The sequence below is a fragment of the Simochromis diagramma genome, unplaced genomic scaffold (genome assembly GCF_900408965.1).
Source record: "Simochromis diagramma unplaced genomic scaffold, fSimDia1.1 OVJJ01000680.1, whole genome shotgun sequence".
NCBI lineage: Eukaryota > Metazoa > Chordata > Actinopteri > Cichliformes > Cichlidae > Simochromis > Simochromis diagramma.
Genome location: NW_024387470.1, coordinates 446,924 through 467,613, shown reverse-complemented (window position 1 = coordinate 467,613; position 20,690 = coordinate 446,924). Strand labels below are relative to the sequence as shown.

General features: G+C 40.0%; 1 protein-coding gene across 1 annotated transcript; it reads left to right on the top strand.

Annotated features, from left to right (window-relative positions):
- The first annotated feature begins 788 nt into the window (after positions 1-788).
- ptger2a (prostaglandin E receptor 2a (subtype EP2)) lies at positions 789-17,181 on the top strand. Its single transcript, XM_040014976.1, has 3 exons — positions 789-991; positions 4,091-4,937; positions 14,148-17,181. Exons 2-3 carry the CDS (start codon positions 4,092-4,094, stop codon positions 14,421-14,423), a joined length of 1,122 nt encoding a protein of 373 aa, XP_039870910.1. The 5' UTR covers positions 789-991; position 4,091; the 3' UTR covers positions 14,424-17,181.
- Positions 17,182-20,690: the final 3,509 nt, after the last annotated feature.

Here is a 20,690-nt window from a genome sequence, read left to right as displayed (position 1 = left end):
TACATTAATTTGAAGAAAAAAACAAACCCCAAAAGAATACACAAACCCTACATATGGGAAAACAGACATCTTTCTTTGAATGTCCTAATTGTACATTCGAGATAAAAGCAGGAGACAGACAGACAGACACACACACACACACACACATGTCATTTTATCAGACAGGAAACAGTCCATGCTATAACTTTTTTTTTCTGTTCTTAGTGTTGGAAACTCACCATGAATAATAATGCCATGTAATGTTGCTTTAGGGACTTCAGAAAGAAAGGGAGCAGATTACATTTTCATATAATTATTAGTGCTACAGCTGTTTGTTTAAATTTTTTTTTACAATAGTTCCCCCAAAATAGCTGCTTGTCGCATTTAAAAGTCTTGTGTACAATCTGGAGAGTGGCCATGTTTCTAAAAAGATTGTAAGCCAGTTGAAGGCTAGTGTGAAACCCCGTCGTCATTAAATAACCTATTTGTTAGTATAATGCAGCATTTCCAAAAATAAAGATATAATGTTACAAACAATGTAGATAATTCGCTTCTGTGGTACTTTCTTTAACTTAGGAGTGATCGGTTGTCATTCTTACCAAAGTGAAGCTACATGACTTGTTTAAACAGGGAAGCATCATCCCCGTCATGTGACTGCAGTCTGACAGACAAACTGAACAAAGACTGTTCTGCAGCTGAACTCACAGTGAGCGCTATTTAACAGTATTTTTAAGGTAAGGCTTGCACGGGCACGCATTCACTGCGTGGGTGGACCTTTTGGGTGTGACGTCACCGCACGATTCCCTTTACCCGGGTCCACTCATGCCTGACTCTCACAGCAGCGCGCGCCTCGCTCTCGCACCAACTTACCTTGAATCCAGAGCGGCGCCGTAAGTGAAAGAAGAGGGAATATACGGTGGGTATTTTCTTGTGTTTTTACCTGCATTGCGACTCGACTGGGACATTGATAAACGACAAACTTCTACACTAGTGAAGGAAAGTCAAAAAGCAGGTGAGAACTTAATTTTTTTGGATGTGTGTTGCTTCTGTGAGGGACAGTCGCGTTGTTTTCTTGAGTGTGAATGATGTAACTGAAAGCCTTCGTCACATGCTTCAAACATCGTTTTTACCAATTAAATACATACTTTGAAACCAGACAGCAAACCGCCGTGTCTTGTTTACAAGAAGTCATCGATATTAAATTAAACGGAAGCCGGCTTGTTTGTTTTCATTAAAGCGTGTTAATTAATAAGGTCACATTTTTCCAGAATTTTCGCAACGTTTTAAAATAGCTGTCAAAAACTGACTTCATGAAAAATCTGCAAATAACTTCATCCAAGAACCAAAACCTGGACACATCTTTCAGACTCCCGACGTTGTTTTTGTAGCTGTTTAAACAGTTCAGGAGCATCTGAAGCCCAAAGTAACAGCGGGCGTAATCAGTCACAGCAAGTGAGCCTGTTACACATCCAGTGGAAGTGAAGGCAATCACACCCACAGAAAGTCATGCAAACGGCGCAAATGTGCAATATTAGTATGCAGACGTAGACTTTGAAAAATCAGCACAGCCGTTGTAAAAGTAACTGTGTGAAACCTTGAGATACACTTTCTGATTTTCTGCCTGTCAGCTGATATCTCTTAACTGCTGAGGAAAAAGAGGAACAACTTTGGGTTTCACAATTCCAAAAGATATACTAGTGGAATTTTTGCAAATGTAAAAAAGGAGAAATGGGGGGGGGGAGAAAATCTTCCTTCCTCCACAGCATGCGTGCGGTCAGTAAGGTCAGACAAAGTCCTACAAACATCAAGTGTGCGCCATGTGTTATCAGCGTTATTGGCTTCAGTCAAAATGGTGTGAATTTAAATGACACCAGTAAACATTCTTGGCAGCCAACACTGGATTTTCTTGGACCAGTGAGCGGAAGTTAGACAAATGAAAGTCATTTTGAAACTGCTGGAACTTAGCGCTTAGAGCATTCCCTAAAGCTGAGTCAGAATTCAATTTGCTTTGCAGTGAAGATCATGTGTTGAGGTTCATGTTCCCTCATCATGTTAAAATGAACATTAAAACCAACAGTTTTAATGCAGTTGTCGAGTTGTTTAGTACACGAAAAGATGATTTATTTTTTCTTGTCTTATTAAGCCACAACTGTGACACAGAGTTTGAGGCACCTGCTGGAGCTGCATGCATTACTTCTGTTAGTTCAGTATATTTTATGATATTGCTCCGTTGGTAAAGCCAGTATTTTATCATTTACATTACACCCATAAATTAACAAATCTTTGTATTAAAAGTCCTGGATAAGAGATTTGTAGGCCTCTAGTTTTTCCTTTGCATAGACTTGAGTGTGTCTTCAACTGCCAGCAGTTTGGTTTCACCCACAAAACACATGAGCAACTGCAAACATGAAAGATGACTATGACTGGGCGTAGTTGAGTTATGTAGCATGTTTGTTTTTCTCTGGAGGGGAATCTATCATGCCCTTTCATTTTATTTGTCATCATACACTCTATTATATCGTTGACCTGACTTTAGCTTTTATGATGTCACATGGACACACATGGACTTCCTAAAGATTCTGAATGATGTGAAGGTCCGGAGTCAGTGGTGGCCACAGTATGTGAAAATGATGTCTTGTGCCCCCCGAACTACTCTTTCACAATTTAAAAGGATAGTATGTAGCTTTCGGCATATAGCCGCACAATCAGGGAAGAAAGAAATGAATTCATGGAAAAATCATTAAGCATATTTAGGTAATCATCTGACCTAGTTTTTTTTCTGGGCACATGAAGTAACCTCAGATCATAACAACGCCTCCACAGGTTTGTAAAATAAGCACTATGCATGATGGGCTCATGATATGCCTCATTTCTTACCCTGATGTTCCGATTTCCCTGGAACAGGGTAAAACTGGGCTCATTAGACTATGTGACTTTTTTTCTACTGGTGTAGAGACCAATATTTTCACTCCCTATCAAATTGAAGCCTTTCTTCTGGTTAGCTTCACTGATAAGTGGTCTTTTTAGGGCTACATAGCTCTGGAGACCCAATCTCTTGAGTTCTTTACATAATATGTGTATGAAAGTGCCTTTCTTGCAATGTATTACACTTGCATTACACATTCCTCTTTACTCGACTTAAAAGAATGCACTATGGAATGCAATTAGATGCCGGAGAAAGTAATTTGACTGCTTGGCATATTACTTTCTCGTTACTCTGTAAAACATAATTACATTTTACTTATAAACACAAAGCCAAACAAAGATGAAAACCAGCCTAAACATTAAAGTAGAATCACCAGTAATTCTATTTTAGAAACAAAAACAGGTAGAAATGGAGGCTGCAGGCTGATGGCCCATCACTGTGGAAATTCGGGGCCTGGTTACTGTGCTGGAGTCATCATGGACTCGGCTTTATCATCACTCTGGGTTCTTGGCTAGATTTGTGTTTGCATGCTGTCTGTGCAGGTGCTTGCAAAGAGCTGAAGTTGTGTTAGCCTTATAATGCAGTTGGTACAGTAATTTACTTTACTGCATTATAGAAAACTCTAATATGATTACAGTCAAGCGTTACTTTGTAATCACGTTACTTTGTAATCACGTTACTTTGTAATCACGTTACTTTGTAATCACGTTACTTTGTAACTTTGTAACATGTTACATACAACAGTGTATCTTTATTTAGTTATTTTAATCTAACTGAATTTGTTGAGCACCATCTTTCTAGGTCTTAATAATTTGTTGCAAAGTTGTTGTACCAGACTGTATATACTGTCACCGTGGCATTGGCTCATACTAAACATGGTTGGTTCTTTGTACTTTTGTATGCTGATGAGGGCCACGGTGGTACAGTGAAAGAAAGGCATTGCGGAGTCTAGTTCTTTCCGTTTTCTTAAAAGTAAATAATACATACTGATAGTGTGATAATAATTCCCATATACAATTTTGCTAGTGTTATTTGGAACTCTGTTAAAAGTACTTATATCAATTGAGTTGTATTTTGTTAAGACATTTTTCACCAATCATTTTGATCAAGCTAATAATAGTGAAAAAAAAATTTGTTGTCAAGACTACGTCTCACAGATCTCTTTTCCTCTTTTTGGTTTAACAGGATGGGTGAAAGCAACTGCTCAAGGATAGATGTAGACAACGATACATGCCACTTCAAGCACCACATTAACCCTCCTGTGAACCCCCTGATCAGCGCCTCCATGTTTGCTATAGGCATCTTTGGAAACGTAGCTGCCCTGGTGATCTTGGAAATACGGCGACGCAGGAACGTAAGGAGTGGAGGCACATGGCAGCGCAGCTTGTTCCACATCCTCATTACATCATTGGTGGTTACGGACTTGACTGGAACCTGTTTGGTCAGCCCATTAGTCCTGCTTTCATACTCGCGCAACTTAACCCTGATTGGTATGAGGCCTAAAACTTGCAGCTTGTGTTCGTACTTTGGTGCCAGTATGACCTTCTTCAGCCTGGCTACCATGTTGCTCCTCTTCTCTACAGCACTAGAAAGATGCTTTGCCATTGGGTACCCCTACCTGTACAGCCGGCATGTCACCAAGAAGTGTGCATACATCACAATATTGCTGGTGTTTTTGTTGTGCATAATATTCTGTCTCCTCCCTTTTGCTGGATTTGGGAGATATGTACAATACTGCCCGGGCACATGGTGCTTCATTGACATGAATGCAGTGAAACCACAGAACAAAGCCTATGCCATTCTGTATGCCACTTTTATGCTGGTGCTCGTGGTGGCCATTGTAGTGTGTAACGCCTTTGTGGTGTACCAGCTGTATAGGATGTACCAGCGCCGGAGGAGAAATGGCACAGTGATGTCCACAATGAGATCCAACAGTGAGCGCAAGCTTCTGTCCATGTCAGAGGAGGTGGAGCATCTGATCATGATGGTCGTCATGACCGTTATCTTTATCATCTGTACACTACCACTAGTGGTAAGTGACAATGGAGTGTTGTTCTGCAAATGACCTTTGTTCATCAGTTTGTTTGGGCTGAACTGAATCCGTAGGAGCCATTCATGGCCAATTCAGTTTTTTTTGTCTCTTCTTTTGAGGAGACCACTCTACAGGTGGATGAATCTACCAGAGGTGGAGGATGGACTTAACCTTGTTGTTTATTGTCTTATGTAGTCTGGGAGTTGACTGAATGTTAGGGCGGGTATAGTTTTTTTCTCTGTGGTGGGGTCAGATGGGCACTGGGGTCCTTTTCTCCCCATCCCTAAATATGTCCCTTCTCCTGCTTAATTACAGCAGGGAGTGGGGACCAATAGGAATGGTCAACGCCTCCTTCCGTAGACAAAATAAATAAATAAATACATTTTTTTTACTTCAATGCCTACAATTTTCACAATTGCAAGACCCTTCACTGAACTGACTCTTAGCTGTCTGGTTCTGCCCGCCAGACCACATGTTTAACATCCCTTGTCTACTATTTGTGACCAGCCTGATTAGGTCACTGCAGTTTTTGTGCTACATTGTTGGTCATGCAGGCTTACAGGCTAGTCTTTTTTGACACTTTATATCCTTTATACACTTTGGTAATAGTGATATTTTGGTTAGAGTACTTGTTATTAGGTTCACACTGTGTCACATTATCTTAATACTACACTACCACTATTTCAGACCTCTTAGAACACAAACCACGTTCCACTTATACAAAATTAGAGACAATGTTTAGCTATTTACAAAAGGAAAGCAAAGTACTGGCTTAGCGGTTTGACTGATATGCAACTCATGTATATGCATCTCTTTTCAGCTTATCTGATCTCGAGTACTGATTGAAAGATAAAACTATATTTTGTTTTGTTTTTTTAGCCTGGTTGCTGAAAAACTGCTGTCTTATCAGATGTGTATCAAAATGTCACCCACAGCCGATACTGTTTATTGTGTGAAGTCTGATACATATGCAAATGTAACTGTTTCTCTGTGGACACGTGGTGGAAATGCAATACTCATAAACATTGCAGTAGATTATTGGTTGCTTTGACGCCAATGTGTAGACAGGAATTTCTGTAGTGCCTTTGTGAAGCTGCTGCCTATTTTAAAGCCAAAGATGATGCACTTCAGTTTGTGTACAGGGGCTTGCTAAAATATTCACATCTTTCCTTTTTTAACTTTTTTTTTTGTCTTGTCTTGTTTTGTTTTTGATTTTTTTTTTTTTTGTTAAGCCACATAACACTGGCCTATGAATCATTCAAGCATACAAAACTACCTAACTCAAGGGATAAACCAGTGTTTTGTCTACATATCAGAAAACTTAAATGGTATCTTTAGGCACTTTGCCACTAAGCAGCTACAGCAGAGAAATTGTGTCTGAAAAGTTATCCCCGATAAGGATAAGCGGAAGAGAATGAATGGATAGATGCATGGATGGATGCATGAATAAAATAGACTGGTGAGTTTTTCAGGGTGTTTTCCAGCATGCGCTGCACTAACGGCTATGTTGAATGATCAGCCAGAAATTTGTGTTGAGCCACGCCTCCACAAGTGCTCCCTGCCAAGCAAACTTATGCTATGCTTTGCTCAAAACAGCAGGAAACTGCATGGCACAAGCCATAGAAAAGACTGGGTTTCAGAGCGCAGCACAGCACATGCCACTTCCTATGTGAAAGGGTTTATTACAGCTTGGCCAGGCTTCTGCACTGCCACAACTCTGAATTACGAAATTATTAAATTAAAAATAAATCAATCCAAGATATTTATAAAGCGATTTATGATCCCAAGCTATATTTTTCCTAATGATTTCTTCCATCACATATTGATTCACATATTTAGGGATAGCTCAGTAGGTGAAGTGGTTGCCCCATGATTGGAAGGTTGGGGGTTCAAATCCACTGAACAGCTACCCTGAGGTACCCCTGAGCAAGGTACCGTCCCTACGCTGGTGGCTGCCCACTGCTTCACTGGGTGAATGGGTTAAATGCAGAAGAATAATTTCCCTACAGGGACTAACACATAAACATTGTCATTATTATTATACTCAAGTTTTATTTAAATAGTGAGTAGATAATGAAATGTCCAAGACTACAATCCAACCCCACCCGAACCCCCCCCCATCAAATAGAAGTTATGTTTTAAGGTCAAGTTATCATTCCAAACAGCAAGCTTCACTTGCAGTATGCTTGGTAACTGGAAGCAACCTTTAAGATTTTATCAGTAATGTCATCAGAAAGCAATTTGGATTCAGGCTGTAATGAGAAGATCATGAGTATCTGTCTTTCCAAGTGCAATTAGAAATGTCACTTGTAACAACATCACAAATGTAACAACATCTGTGATGATTGCTCAGGGGATGGTAGTAAAACACCAAAAACCTCTATGTTGTTAGACTTGTTATATGATATTTCTGACTAGCTTAGCATGTTTACAAAGTAGACATATGAGAAACATTTGATTTCCTAAGCGTCACTTTGTTCTTTAAATGCTAAATGAGTAGCTTTCCCAGCAGAATATGATGCCATGCACTTAGTTGCAGACATCGGTTATGTGCTAAAGTGCCATCCCGTGTGCTGTTGCTTCTCAGCTCTGACCTGAAATACGGAGTCATAACCTTCAGCTCTGCAGTGTCTGCCAAGTTGTGCATTATACTTAACTTAATATCAGCCACAATATAAAAAGCAGACAACGCCAAGGCGGAAGCCACTTTATGAACCGTGTTCTTACAAGCAGAGCCCTTCAGAGAGTGTTCCTCAAGGAGTATTATTCATTTAACAGTTATTGTTTGATCGTTATGTAAATCCCTCAAATTGTCACACATCCACTCACTTAAAATTTCTAGTGCTTTTGTAACATAAGCTATTCATACACAGGACTTTTAAAAAAATGTCTTTAACACTAATGAGGAGCGTAATCATCACAGGATGCCGTAAAACTGAACATTTTGACAGCTTCTAATTGTGTTAATGAGAATCAACTATCAGACAAATGCAGCCAGATGTAGAATTCTATAGGCAGGTACAAGACACTGAGATTAGGTTTCTTCACTGGCTCAACAGGCAACTCAGTGAAATGCATGACTTTTGGTACAGCGAGGGTAAACAGGGACATGAGGGAGGAAGGAAATCTACTTGGGCTACAGTAGAACGCAGTGGGGGAAATAATTATTTGTTCCCCTACTAAATTTGTAAGTTTGCTAAATTCCAAATAAATGAAGAGTCAAATTTTGGTGGTTTTATTTTTACTGGAGAGACATAAAATAAAATATGTATTTGATGATGTATATCTCCAGAACTGGGTTGCCTTTTTTCAGTCCATAGAACCATTTAAAGATTTTTATCATATTCTTTGAGTAAATTGTTTTCACTTAGTTGGGGATAGGGATGGGTACCGGTGTCCGGTGCCATGATGGCACCGGTTCTGACATAAACGGTAGTAACCAGACCGAAAAGCAGCGCACATTTCGGTGCTTTTTTTTCCTGAGCTGTGATACACTTCTAGCCAATCATTTTACGTTTCCGAGGATAGTAGGCGGGTCCAGGTACGTGCGTTCTTTTAGAGCAGAGCTACAGATTAAAAATGCCCAAGGCGAAGCGGTCAAAAGTCTGGCTGTACTTCACAGCAAAAGATGCAAACTCAGCAGCCTGCAACAAGTGCTTTAAGCTGATACTGTGATACTGTCAAAGGAGGTAACACCTCAAATCCAATGAAACACCTGGCGACGCATAGCGTTTTTTTTTAAAAGCCAAGAAATGCGCCGTATGATAGCTTGCTGCGAGACCTCACACCGAGCGCATCTACTGCGGGTGTGGTGCCTGTTATCAGACCCGGAGTTAGCAACATCCCCAAAAACACGAAGAGGAGAGTCCTGGCCCCTAGCCCTGCCAGTGTAGCAGAAATGATGACGGATGATGACGGCAGCAGCAGCCGTTCTTCTCTGCATGAGTAGCTTAATGTTGTCCGTGTGTAATTTACGTTGAGTAGGCTAACCACGTTATTACATTAATGCATGTAAGGTGAACTAGCAAACATCATCATAGCTACATGCGGCTGTCTTCTTGTTTGATGGCAGATACTCCCTTCACCCTGGCCAAAAAGGCTAAAATGACCAAAGAAAAAGAGGGAAACGGCTAAACATGAGAGGTTTTTGGATAAAGTTTGTGTTTTTTCCATTGTTTAAGCACTGCTTCCAGCCAAGAGTGATACTATATATGCCCCATAGCTGCAGAAAAGGCTAACATTGTTATCTTTTTACAAAAACCAGCTGAACATGAGAGGTTTTTGGACCAATTTTGTGTTCTCCATTCTTTAAGCACCGGTTTGAGCACCGTTTGAGCACCGGCACCGTTTCAAAAGTACCGATTTGGCACCGGTATCGGATAAAACCTAAACGATACCCATCCCTAGTTGGGGATAATCCGCTTTAATTACATGTTACCCATAGTAGTCTTTTTTAACACCATCAACGATGCAGTATTGCCTTCTAGCAAGAAAGTAAACTTACATGTGTTGATATCAGTTTAAATGTATGTTATGTTGAACATTTTCAGTGCTTTTCCTGGTTTCAGATGGCGCTTCTTAACAAGTCAAACTCTTGAACTCCACCAGACGACATTGACAAAACTGCTAATTTTACCATGCAAAGCTGTTAGTTAGGGTGTATGATTATGGTGACTTGATGGCGTCATTTAGATGCAAACTTATTCTGTATTTTTTTAATAGAAAAAAAGTTGGTGATTCTGTTGGACAGACTGCATCTTCATGTCAGTCATGTTCAGCTATTATGCGGCAACAATTTTAAGTGGCTGAGTCATCAGACTTTTTACCACCACTCGCTGGTTTTTGGCGGTCGCTTGGGTGAAGTTGGATGCAAAGAAGTAGTTGCACCAAAAGCTTCCTAGTCATTGCTTTGGTTCCTAGCAGATTGCCATAGTTGCCTGTAGTTTTTCATGTTGGCCTGCAAATACTAGCCGAATGTTAGTGCAAATTATCAAGTGCAGCACACATTGAAGATGAATTAGAATTAGAATAGAATTCAACTTTATTGTCATTGCACATGCACAGGTACAGGGCAACGAAATGCAGTTTGCATCCATCCAGAAGTGCTTTAGTGATATAGATATATTACAATATATATTAGCAATAATATAGATATGTGAGTATATTACAGAAATGGGTCTATTATGGTATGTTATAATGTACACGGTATGAAGTATGTTGTGAATATTCTATAACTATAAGTATGTACAGGCTGTAGTGAGTACAAGCTATGTACAGGATATGAACAGGATATAAATATGAAAAACTATACAGAATATGAAATAAATAACTTTACAGAATCTGAGATATACAGCTATACAGAAATGGGAACTATGCAAGTTGTAAACAGTTGTAGGATTAACGATTATCGAATGTACAGAATGATTATTTACACAGAGCTATACAGTAGTGCAGTTAAGATAAGTGAGGGTGTAGATAGTTTCTACAGAGGTGCTAGTGCTAGTGGTTGTGAGTGGTGGTTCAGTCCATGTTATTATTGTGTGTTTGAGGGTACAGTTGTCCATTGTGGGTGTGTGTATGTTCAGTCCATGAGTTTAACGTGGGTCAGATGTCAGGAGGCAGAGTTCAGGAGTCTGACAGCTGTGGGGAAGAAGCTGTTCCGGTACCTGGTGGTCTTAGTCCGGAGGCTCCTGTGGCGCCTCCCAGAGGGCAGGAGGGTGAAGAGTCCATGCGATGGGTGACTGGGGTCTTTGATGATTTTCCCAGCCCTTTTCAGACACCGCTTCCTGTAGATGTCTTTTATGGCAGGAAGTGGTGCTCCGGCGATGCGCTGGGCAGTTTTCACGACCCTCTGCAACGCCTTCCGGTCCGAGGCAGAGCAGTTCCCGTACCAGACTGTTATACAGTTGGTCAGGATGCTCTCGATGGTGCAGCGATAGAAGTTCACCAGGATGTCTGAGGACAGGTGGTTCTTCCTCAGAGTCCTCAAGAAGAAGAGGCGCTGGTGAGCCTTCTTGACCAGCTTGGAGCAGTTGGTCGTACAGGGTGAGATCCTCGGAGATGTGGACTCCCAGGAACTTGAAGCTGCTCACACCTCTCACAGCCGTCCCCTTAATGTGGATGGGTGGATGTGGTCAGCATTCCTCCTGTAGTCCACGATGAGCTCCTTGGTCTTCCTCGGTGTTAAGCAGCAGGTTGTTTGTGTCGCACCACTCAGCCAGACGATCCACCTCTTCCCTGTAGGCGGCCTCATCGTTGTCACTGATGAGGCCAATCACCGTGGTGTCATCTGCAAACTTAATGATGGTGTTGGAACCATCAGCAGGAGGTTTGCCTTCAAAGTAGAGTCATACGTTAACATTCAAACCAAGTGTACTTTAAAGTGATAAAACTGCTACCCTTTTCACTGATAAGATCTGATGTTGTGACTGTCATCACTGAGCAGTTCTCTAATAATGACTGTAGCTCAAGAAGGTGGGGCTTGAATAAATATTTAAGGTTTTTCATGTTTGCAAAATGGTTGTGAGATTCCCAAGGACACAATGATATACTGTATATACTCTTGGGTGTCCAGATTGTAATGTGAGACCACAGTCAGGATATCAAATACACACAGCCACATGGCAAGATCATATTACATTTTTCTGCGGATATGAAATCGTGGACAGATGATGTGGTTATCTGTGATCGCATTAAAATTTGAATACGCTAGCCAACATTAATAAGTAACACGATATCATGAGGGCAAAATTAATAATGTCATCACCTCTGACTCAGTATCTGCTCAGCATACACTGTGGCTGTGTAACATTTTGCTCTTCGAAATGAAACTAAAACAGATGACATTAGTTCTCTGATCAATACCCTCAAAGACTCACAACAACGCTTCCTGTTGGTGCTGTGAGAGAAACGTGGGCTCACGGTGAAAGTCTGACTTCTGTCTCCTCGCATTCTCGTTTCTCACACATGGTGAAGGCTGTCACTAATCAGAGTAATGATCTCATCTGGCTTTGTTTAAAATGGCGCTGAGGTTTGCACTTAAAGAACAGAACACGCAAAAGGCACATTTTGTGTTTTATTCCAAGGTTGTTCACATTGTTCCTTCATCATTTGTATTTTTGAAGTACATGCTGATTTTTCTTGCAAATTTTTCATGCAAATTGCTCCTTATTTCCAGGTGATAAATTGAGTGCTCTCATAGGTGCCGACACAAATGTAGAGTGGAAAGCAAAAGAGAAAGTGCTAAATAAAAACTTGCAGATAGCAATAAAAAAAGAATTTCAGAGAAAGAGAAAAGGGTGGGTGGAGGACAGGAAGTGAATAAGAGAAGCACTGTTAGGGAATACAGCGAGCATGTAAAATATTAGGAGGTTATTGTCCGTTGTTATTTGATCCTTTTAACTGTATATTGTTCCCCTCGATCCCCGAGAGAGAGTAGCAGTCGTTTCTAAACCTGCAGACTAGTCACAGCTTCCATGGATTGTATTAACATGCTGGTTCTCAACCTTGTGGTTATGTGCTGAGGGAATTTACTGCTTCTTCCTGCCAATAAATGCAGTGGCTGATTTCACTGACATTCCAGCTGCAAAGGAGGAACTAATCAGTGTAATTTGATGCTCATTCTTGGCCTAAGGGGTGCTAATGAAAGCAGCTGTATTTAAAAGCTCAAGTACTTTATAATACATCAATTTTTCTACTACCTTTCTTTGATTTTGTCTTTTGAACAAGGTTGGAGGTTGTAGACCGAGGCAGATGAAAATCATATGGTGAGCTTACAAAAACGGAAAAGATCTGAATTTGAACTCAGTCGAGTTTAAAAGGTGCTTCAGTTGGAAGCATGTTTCCTACCTGCAGATCATATGTTTGAGACTCTTTAGAGAGGATTTTTATCCAGACCATGTACAGCTAACCAAACTGCTTATTATTACCTAACCCTAACCAAGTAGTTAACTATATCAGTAGATATGTGATTGGCCTGAGAAATATTTTTCATGCAAACAAAGTTAAAGGAGGGAACTTTATATCCTGGAACATAAAAAAAAAAAGGAAAATTTATGTCCGAAAACACGGGGGGACACGAGTACATCATGAACTACCACAAGAGTGTCTTAGAGTGTGATTTTAGTTTGGTTTTTAGGTTAGAAAGTACGGAGTTTCATTTTTAATATTTGGTCTGTTTATCCAAACGGCCCGAAGTATCTATGTGCTTTGAAAATGGTGGAGATTTCTTGAATTATTGGTAGGATGAGCTAAAAAACTGAAATATGTAAGCATACTTTCATTTTATTGTTATTTTTGTCTGTAAACTGAGTGAATGGCTGTAAGTATGAGAGCCCATATTTGGGAGTTGCAAGAAATTTAAATATTCTTCCTGATGTAGAACATTAGTTAGTAAAAAATATCTTGTGTGCGCATTACTAGGGATAAATTGTAGTGCTATTTATTTTTGAGAAATCAGTTATGCAGACTAAAATCGAAACAATTAAAACTATGAGATCAGGTTGTAAGATAAACTGAGCCCAAATTATCATTGGTTATTATGTAATCTAGTTTAGATCTGGGCTTCTATCCTCAGCCTCTTGTGTAAGTGGAGACCATTTCTCCACCTTTTTAAAAATTTACAGCACTCGCACTAGTCCACTCGCCAGCAACATTTTCGCCATTGGATTGATTGCTATCATGCTAATCTCGCTGGAAGAAACAAAGAAAAAGTCTCCAGTTTCATAGATGTCCCAACAGTATTTCCTCAATAATCAAAATAATCAATATATAGTAGAGCCACAGATTCTGCATAGATAAATAAATAAATGGGCTAGTATAAGTGGATGTGATTTTGCTAGCTAGAGCAATAATGCAAAAACATGAAACATGAACATTCGTAGTATTTTTTTTTACCACTTTTATTCTACAACATTGGCTTTCTTGTAATTTCTTCTTTGGATGTTGGCTGGCTTTTGCACTGTTCAGTGTCAAGATGATTCCAAACTCCTTCCATATGCAGGCAGCATTAAATTAAAATTAAGTCAAATTCAGCCCCCTATATCAAACTGTCTTTATGTGATGGTTTAGTATTAAAGGCTTAATGTTTGATTTGGAACCAGGATGCTAGCTGTGGTGTGTCTTTCTCTCATGATGTTCGCTTTGAGATTGTACCTTGGAATCTTCATAATCTCTCTATCCTCACTCCTTGCTTCCTCTTTCCTCCCTCAGATTCGAGTGTACATCAACTACAATGGCGAGAATGATCACCCCTCAGACCTGATTGCTCTCCGCTTCATCTCCGTCAACTCCATCGTCGACCCCTGGGTCTTCATCCTACTCTCCCCTGGTGTTCAGCACTTTTGCTGGACCTCTGTCTGCCAGTCCACCCTGATAGACCAGAGAGGATCTGTGTTTAAATCATCGCTGGCTAAAGAAAATGCTAAACTAGAACTGTCTCCGCCAACGCTGTACACGGAGCGAATTGATTCAGTAAAAAATATGTGACTGCAGCAGTGCTTTGCCATCACTTGATATTTATGTTTACTGGACATGAAAGTAGACTGTGCGCTGTCCTACCTGAGCACCGAAGCTGCAGAAGTTTGCTGGGTCACAGCAGTGTTTCTTTTGGGTAATGGTCCATGCCATCAAGCTGATAAGAACTTCTAAGCAGCCTTATCAGTTTCGGGCCGTCTCTTGCCAATTACTGGGCATTTCCATACACTTCTAGCATTTCAGCTAAATGCACACTGACTTCTCCGGAGATTTTGTCTCCCTCATGACTTGCATTCTTTATGAATGAAAGAAAAATGGCTGCTGATGGGAAAGGAAATATCTAAAGTCTGGCAGTGATGTCATAGACAATCTGCAAGTGCGTTACAAATATTGATCACTGGTATTTTGATACTTCTCTTATCAACCCTGAGAGTCTAAACCTCGTACTTTAATCTAGGCTGCCAGATTGATGTTAGAAAAGTCAAAGGGCAGGATGCCTACAGAGTCTTAGATTAAGCTATCTTTTAACCAAAAAAGGTAGAGAGCTACAGTATTTATTTTTTATGTATAGTGTGTAGTATACAGGATACACTACCATGTTATTAACAACAAGGTTTTCATGTGCAAATGTATTTTGATTTAAGCTTCTTAAACTGTTAAGGAAAAGCGGATCAATAATCTCATGACACGTGGCTGTTATTGTAATGCTTTTGATGCACTTTATGAACTTAGGGTACTTTTTAAAGTGGGTCTTATTAATGACAAAATAATTAAAAATAATGTGATCAAGTTAATTTTCCAGACCAGGTAGGTTTATATGTTAACTATTATAGCATAAACGTACCTTTTCTGCCTTAAGTGATACTGTAGATTAAATTATGTCAGCTGCGTGATTTGTAAAGAAATGGCTGATTACATTCAGTATTTATCACTGTAATGGCAAACAGTTATTGGCAGCAGTTCACTAAATACACGTGCAAATGCATCTTTATGCACAATACAAAGAATATGTAGTGGCCATTTATAAATCCTGTCTCAAAGTTTTCATTATAAATATTTACACAACAAATACCTGAAGTCTTGAGCTTTAGCCCTACATCTACATCAGCTGGTTTGAGATGATACCCTTTTACACACCTGTTTGGCGAATATGAACCACGCCACGCCATTTATTGGGTTTTAGTCTGGCTAAAGTTGCTATGTATCCAACTCATCTCTACCCAACTCCACCTTCTAAGCCGATGATGTGATTTTTGTTTTATTTGTGTTTGCTATGTCCTATTTGGAGTCATCTTCTAGCTTTCCATAAACAGTTGTGTTCAGAAGTTCTCATGGACATGAATTTCATAGTTTGGGGCGTTTAATGATTTCTTTGAATTTATCTTTATTTTTATAGTGTGGAACGACTGTAACTTTAAATGGAAAGGTGCTTTGAGTGTTCAGGTAGAGAAAAAACAGTCCATTTAAATGTTATAAACTTGCCTCATTCACACAAGCAGTTTTTCTGTGCTTCTCAAAGTTCTTTCTATCTAACGTTGACACACATTTTCTAATTTATGCATAAAACTTTTTACAGAAGAGGATAAGGGCATTGGGGGTAAAAAAGCGGGGAGGTCTCCCCCCCCCCCCCAGAGTTCTGAGAAAAAAGTTGGAATTCTGAGAGATTAAAAAAAAAAAAAAAAAAACACGTCCCCATTTTTTTAGTTTTTTTCCGTTAGCCCTAATCCCCTTCCATAACTTTTGACTATAGTGGTTCTGACTGAAATACGGTTGAATAAAACTTTACTGTAACTGAAGTAGCCTGTAACTGAAAGGTGTCTCCTACAGTAACAATCTGGTATTGAACCAAGACATCTTTCTAAATTAGGGCTCACAGCTAAGATCCTCTTAGAAATTCAGCTGATAAAGCAAAGGTTTCCAATGTAAGTTTCCTTTCAGGTCCTTAAGAATTGTACCCCGCATTAATCATTTTGCAGTTAGCCTACACAGGTCACGCGCTTTACTGATCAGCCACCCACCATTACACAACAGTGATGTCACTTTTAGCAAAGCAGCTGAAATCAGATGACTACTGATTTTCTTGGAAAATGTGGGTAGTATTCTCCACTTTGTTTTTTTGCAGACTTTCAATGGGATAAAAAGTTATATGTGGTTGAATTACACAATATCTTTCTTTTAAAGGAACCCTGGGGAATAAAATAAAGCTACTGCAAACTTCTGCCTGCTCTCCTGCCATTATCTCTCAAAAAAAGGGAAAACTCTCCCACTGACGTGACTGGGTTTAGGAATTGAAATAGTTTGGTGCTCAAATGAGTACAAAGTGGAAAAATGTTCACAGAAATGTGTGGTAAAGGCCAGAAGATTCAGTGAGCATCAGTGTGAGAATTGCCCGTTGTGTTGTTAAAATCTGCAGTTTATTGCCTCTGCTGGTATGTTGTTGATTCTTAGCTCAGGCTCAATATGTTCAGTGTTTACGACAGAGACTTACTGCTTCCTGTCAGTGGTAATGTGTTCTTTCTGTGTGCACTAATGCCATTGTGTTCTCTTGTGATTTTGAGAATGATTTTTTGTGTATGTGAGTCTTTGCGTCAGTGTGCCTGTGATATGTATCAGCTTGTGTGACAGACAGCAAATGTAATGTCAAACCTGAATGCTACCTACCTGGATTTTTCTGTAATTAAGTACTGTACATGAAATTGAATGCACTGAGCGCACAAGCTTGTGTGTGTGTTTTATGGCTTGTGTAAATAAACATCTCATCTACCAAGTATTCTGAGCAACCAGATTTGTAACTTTTCACACACACACACACACACACACTTTTTATATGCAGTATGTGGATGGGTTCCAGATGTAGAGAACAGAGTCGAATATGGCAGCTAAAACTACATACCAAGACCTTCTGCTTTGTTTATGATCAGCTCTCTTACTTTTGGATGCAACGTACAACCATATATGCTATGTTATAAAGGTGCTAAAATATCTGTCCTGGTAAAGCAGAAGATGGTCAGGACAAAGCGGGGAGATGAATGCCCTTGTTTGAGAGGGAAAAAGTCTGACCTGCACAGGCCCATGATCACTGCAGAAGTACTAAATAACTGTGAAGTAAATTACTAAATTGAGTTTGCTAGTTTTCATTACCAAATTATATGGTTTAATCTAACTCATAGTTTACAGTGTATCAATAGAATTCAATTGAGGGGCCACAGTGATTTTATTGGGCTACCCCTGAGGCCTGTTCAAACATCTGTTTAACCAAGTTGAAACCACTGAGGCAGACTAAATACAGCCTGAGAACAAGTGCAAAAATCTTTAACATATTTTGGAAAATTCTGCAAGTCATATATTGAGCCTTTACCTCAGATTTGAGACAAAAACCGCTGCATTATATTGAAATGTGTGATTATTCATTTAAATTTATTCTTAGACACTCCAAAGGCCATTTAACTAATATTGTTTGCTTTTGAAGGTAATATTCCAGCGTGCACCCAAATGAATTGTGGAATGCAAATGGAAAAAGATCGCTCCTGCTTTGGGCCAAAACCTATGCAAGCATGGGTGAATAACTTTACACAACAAGGCTCCAACTATTTAAATAAGAACCTTTTTGCCATCATGTAACAGTGCTAACCAACATACTGTGTTGCTAATTTATTCTTTGTCATGCGCCGCGGCGCGCGTGCACAAAAGGATCCAGACGCAGACTCCGCGCTAACAGAAAAGAGACTTTATTGTAATAACGAAAGGCGACCCGGGAAAACTAGGGAGCAAAACAAGGAACTAAAAACCCAGGGAACTAATGACCCGAGGAAGCCGGGATCGGGACCGAGGGGGCTCGGGAGGGAAGTGTGGCAGTCCGTGAGCAGAGAGTCCGTGGGAATATCGGATGGGCCAGATGATGCATCGAATGATCCAGTTGAGCCGGAGGACAGGCAGGTGGCAGACGCCGAGTCGAAACCTGGACACAAGTAGGCGGATTAAACACAGTTCCAACCAGAAGTGAATGCACGCTTTCGTGGAAGTCTAGTTACCACTGTGGGGTGACTAACGAACTGGCGTGGAGCATCCGTCAGCGCCGGGTTAAGTAGATCTTCGTGTAGTCACCGTGATGGAGAGCAGGTGTGCCGGTGATGGCCCAGCCCGGGGGTGTGGCTACCCGAGCATCACGCATTCCACAGACACAGGACCACGGACCATGACATTCTTAGCTGGGTAATTGTGCAAACTGGCAGAAGAGCACTTGATTTGCTGCAGCTTTGTCCTAAATGAGAGGTGCTACTGCCCAGAAAATGTGAATAATATTTGAACAAGTCAGAACAGGAAACACTGGTACAGGGGGGCATATTTATCAAACTTAAATGTTTCAGATTGCTAAACAAATTTTAATATTAGCCAGAGCTAACCCACATAAATAACAAATTGCAATTTTTCAATGTTGCTTTAATTTATTAAGTAAAAACAGCTATCCAAAAGCAGTAAAGCAGCCGAAGGCCATCGCACTACCACTAGCATGTTTGCCAGGGGAATACATTTTTCCATGGTGGCCAATGTAGACAACACAGTGGAACCAAGCCATTAACACAGTACTTTCATTTTTAGGACATTTGGAACCACAATATATAATAATGTTCCATTAAAACATCAGCAATCAGTGTGTATACCAACTTGATTTAATGATAGTACATAAGACATGGTTTAATTACTAGAAACACACTAATTAGCAGTCAGGCACGCCACAACCAAGTCCTCGATCTACAAACGTCAACCAATAATAAATTAATTCATGAATCAGACCCACACTGTCATCACTGAAAGCTCACATCATTTGATTCCACTTGATAGGAATGCCATTTCCCTTTATAATTACCTGTATTCCACCATGTGTTCTGTTAGTTAATGTCCCAACAACAAACGGCTAATGTCTAGTCAGCAGACCAGACATCAGGAACACATTAGCCTTAACTAAGTTTATTCTGCAAAATTGAAAACTGATTAATTAACCCTGTCTGGTTAATTTGATAATCTCTTCTTGTTGTGTTTCAATTAGGTCAAAGGAAGGAAGGAAGGAGCTCCCATGTGTGTTTACTTTGTGTTTGTGTTTTATAGATTGCTAATTCCAGATAGTGGCATCGTAGTGCTGTGGGCTTACCCGAAGGATGGTGGGTAGAATTACAAACGATACTGATCCACAGCTAGTAGGACTAGAAGACTGATCTGATTTCTCACATGCTGGAGGGAAATTAAAGCACAGGAGGCAGCCAGCTTGACTCACAAATCAGAAACCTCGATATGAGGTTCGGAGTGGAATAGGGAGACAAAAGCAGCAGCAGCAGATAAAAGCTAAAAGGAGGCTCAAGCTAAGTAATTACCAGGAAATGACAACAACTCAGCATTTTTGAGGTCTAACCTCTTTCACATCTGAATGTGTGGGAAAAGTTGTGTTTGGTTGAAAGTACAGGCAAAAACGATAACAGTGTGGCCTGTGGTTCAAAGACCGTGAGGCCCAGAATTTCCGTTTAAAGTTTTGGGGAAAAATCACTTATTTTCAAACAGGCTATAGCCATGTGCTTTCATTTCAGTTTTGGTGGGAACATGAAGACAAAAATAGACTGTCAAGATTCCTGGTTCTTATTTTGTCACAGGTGAAGTAAGATCATTTTGCATTTCCTGGTTGGCAGTTCGTAGCAAAATGCAGGGCAGATTCTTGGCAGTTGATCTTGCATTTTCAGCCCTGTCTCCGTTTATTTGGAACTTATTAGCTTTAAGTGGTGTTTATTAGCTTTGATTTTATTTTACTAGCCCATGTTTATGCTCATATTAAATACGGCCAAAATTGCAAACACTGTAATGCGGTCAGTGTGTCCACAAGTAATTCCTGTAAGACACACGTTACGTCACACTTAGTTTCAGACTGTTCCTACTCTTGAATCTTCATAATGTCAACAGAGATCATAGGCTTAACATGAGATATAAGTCACAGAAGCCCCAATCCCCCACCCACCTTTGTTCGCTTTACAAGAAAAAGTGAATCAAAAGGAAACTGGATTAAAGCAGGGGTGGCCTTGGAGGGAGAAGAGCTAAAAGTGGGTGAGGTGCTGCATCAAGGCCTATATAATATAAATAAGGATTTTTCTGAACTGTGTTATACCCCACTCTGCATTTTTACAGTGTGTCTTTTGTGGTCGAATGATGTTTAGGAACATTTGCTTTTAGGTTTCAGTAAACTTGTGGTTTAGATCCCGCCCCCCCTTTTTTAACTTTGTGTAGCATTTCGAGTAA

Bases quoted from the DNA above. Each gene is read 5' to 3' on its own strand.
- ptger2a (XM_040014976.1), top strand. From the start codon at position 4,092: ATGGGTGAAAGCAACTGCTCAAGGATAGATGTAGACAACGATACATGC. The intron at 4,938-14,147 runs GTAAGTGACAAT...TTCCTCCCTCAG, and splicing joins TCTGTACACTACCACTAGTG to ATTCGAGTGTACATCAACTA.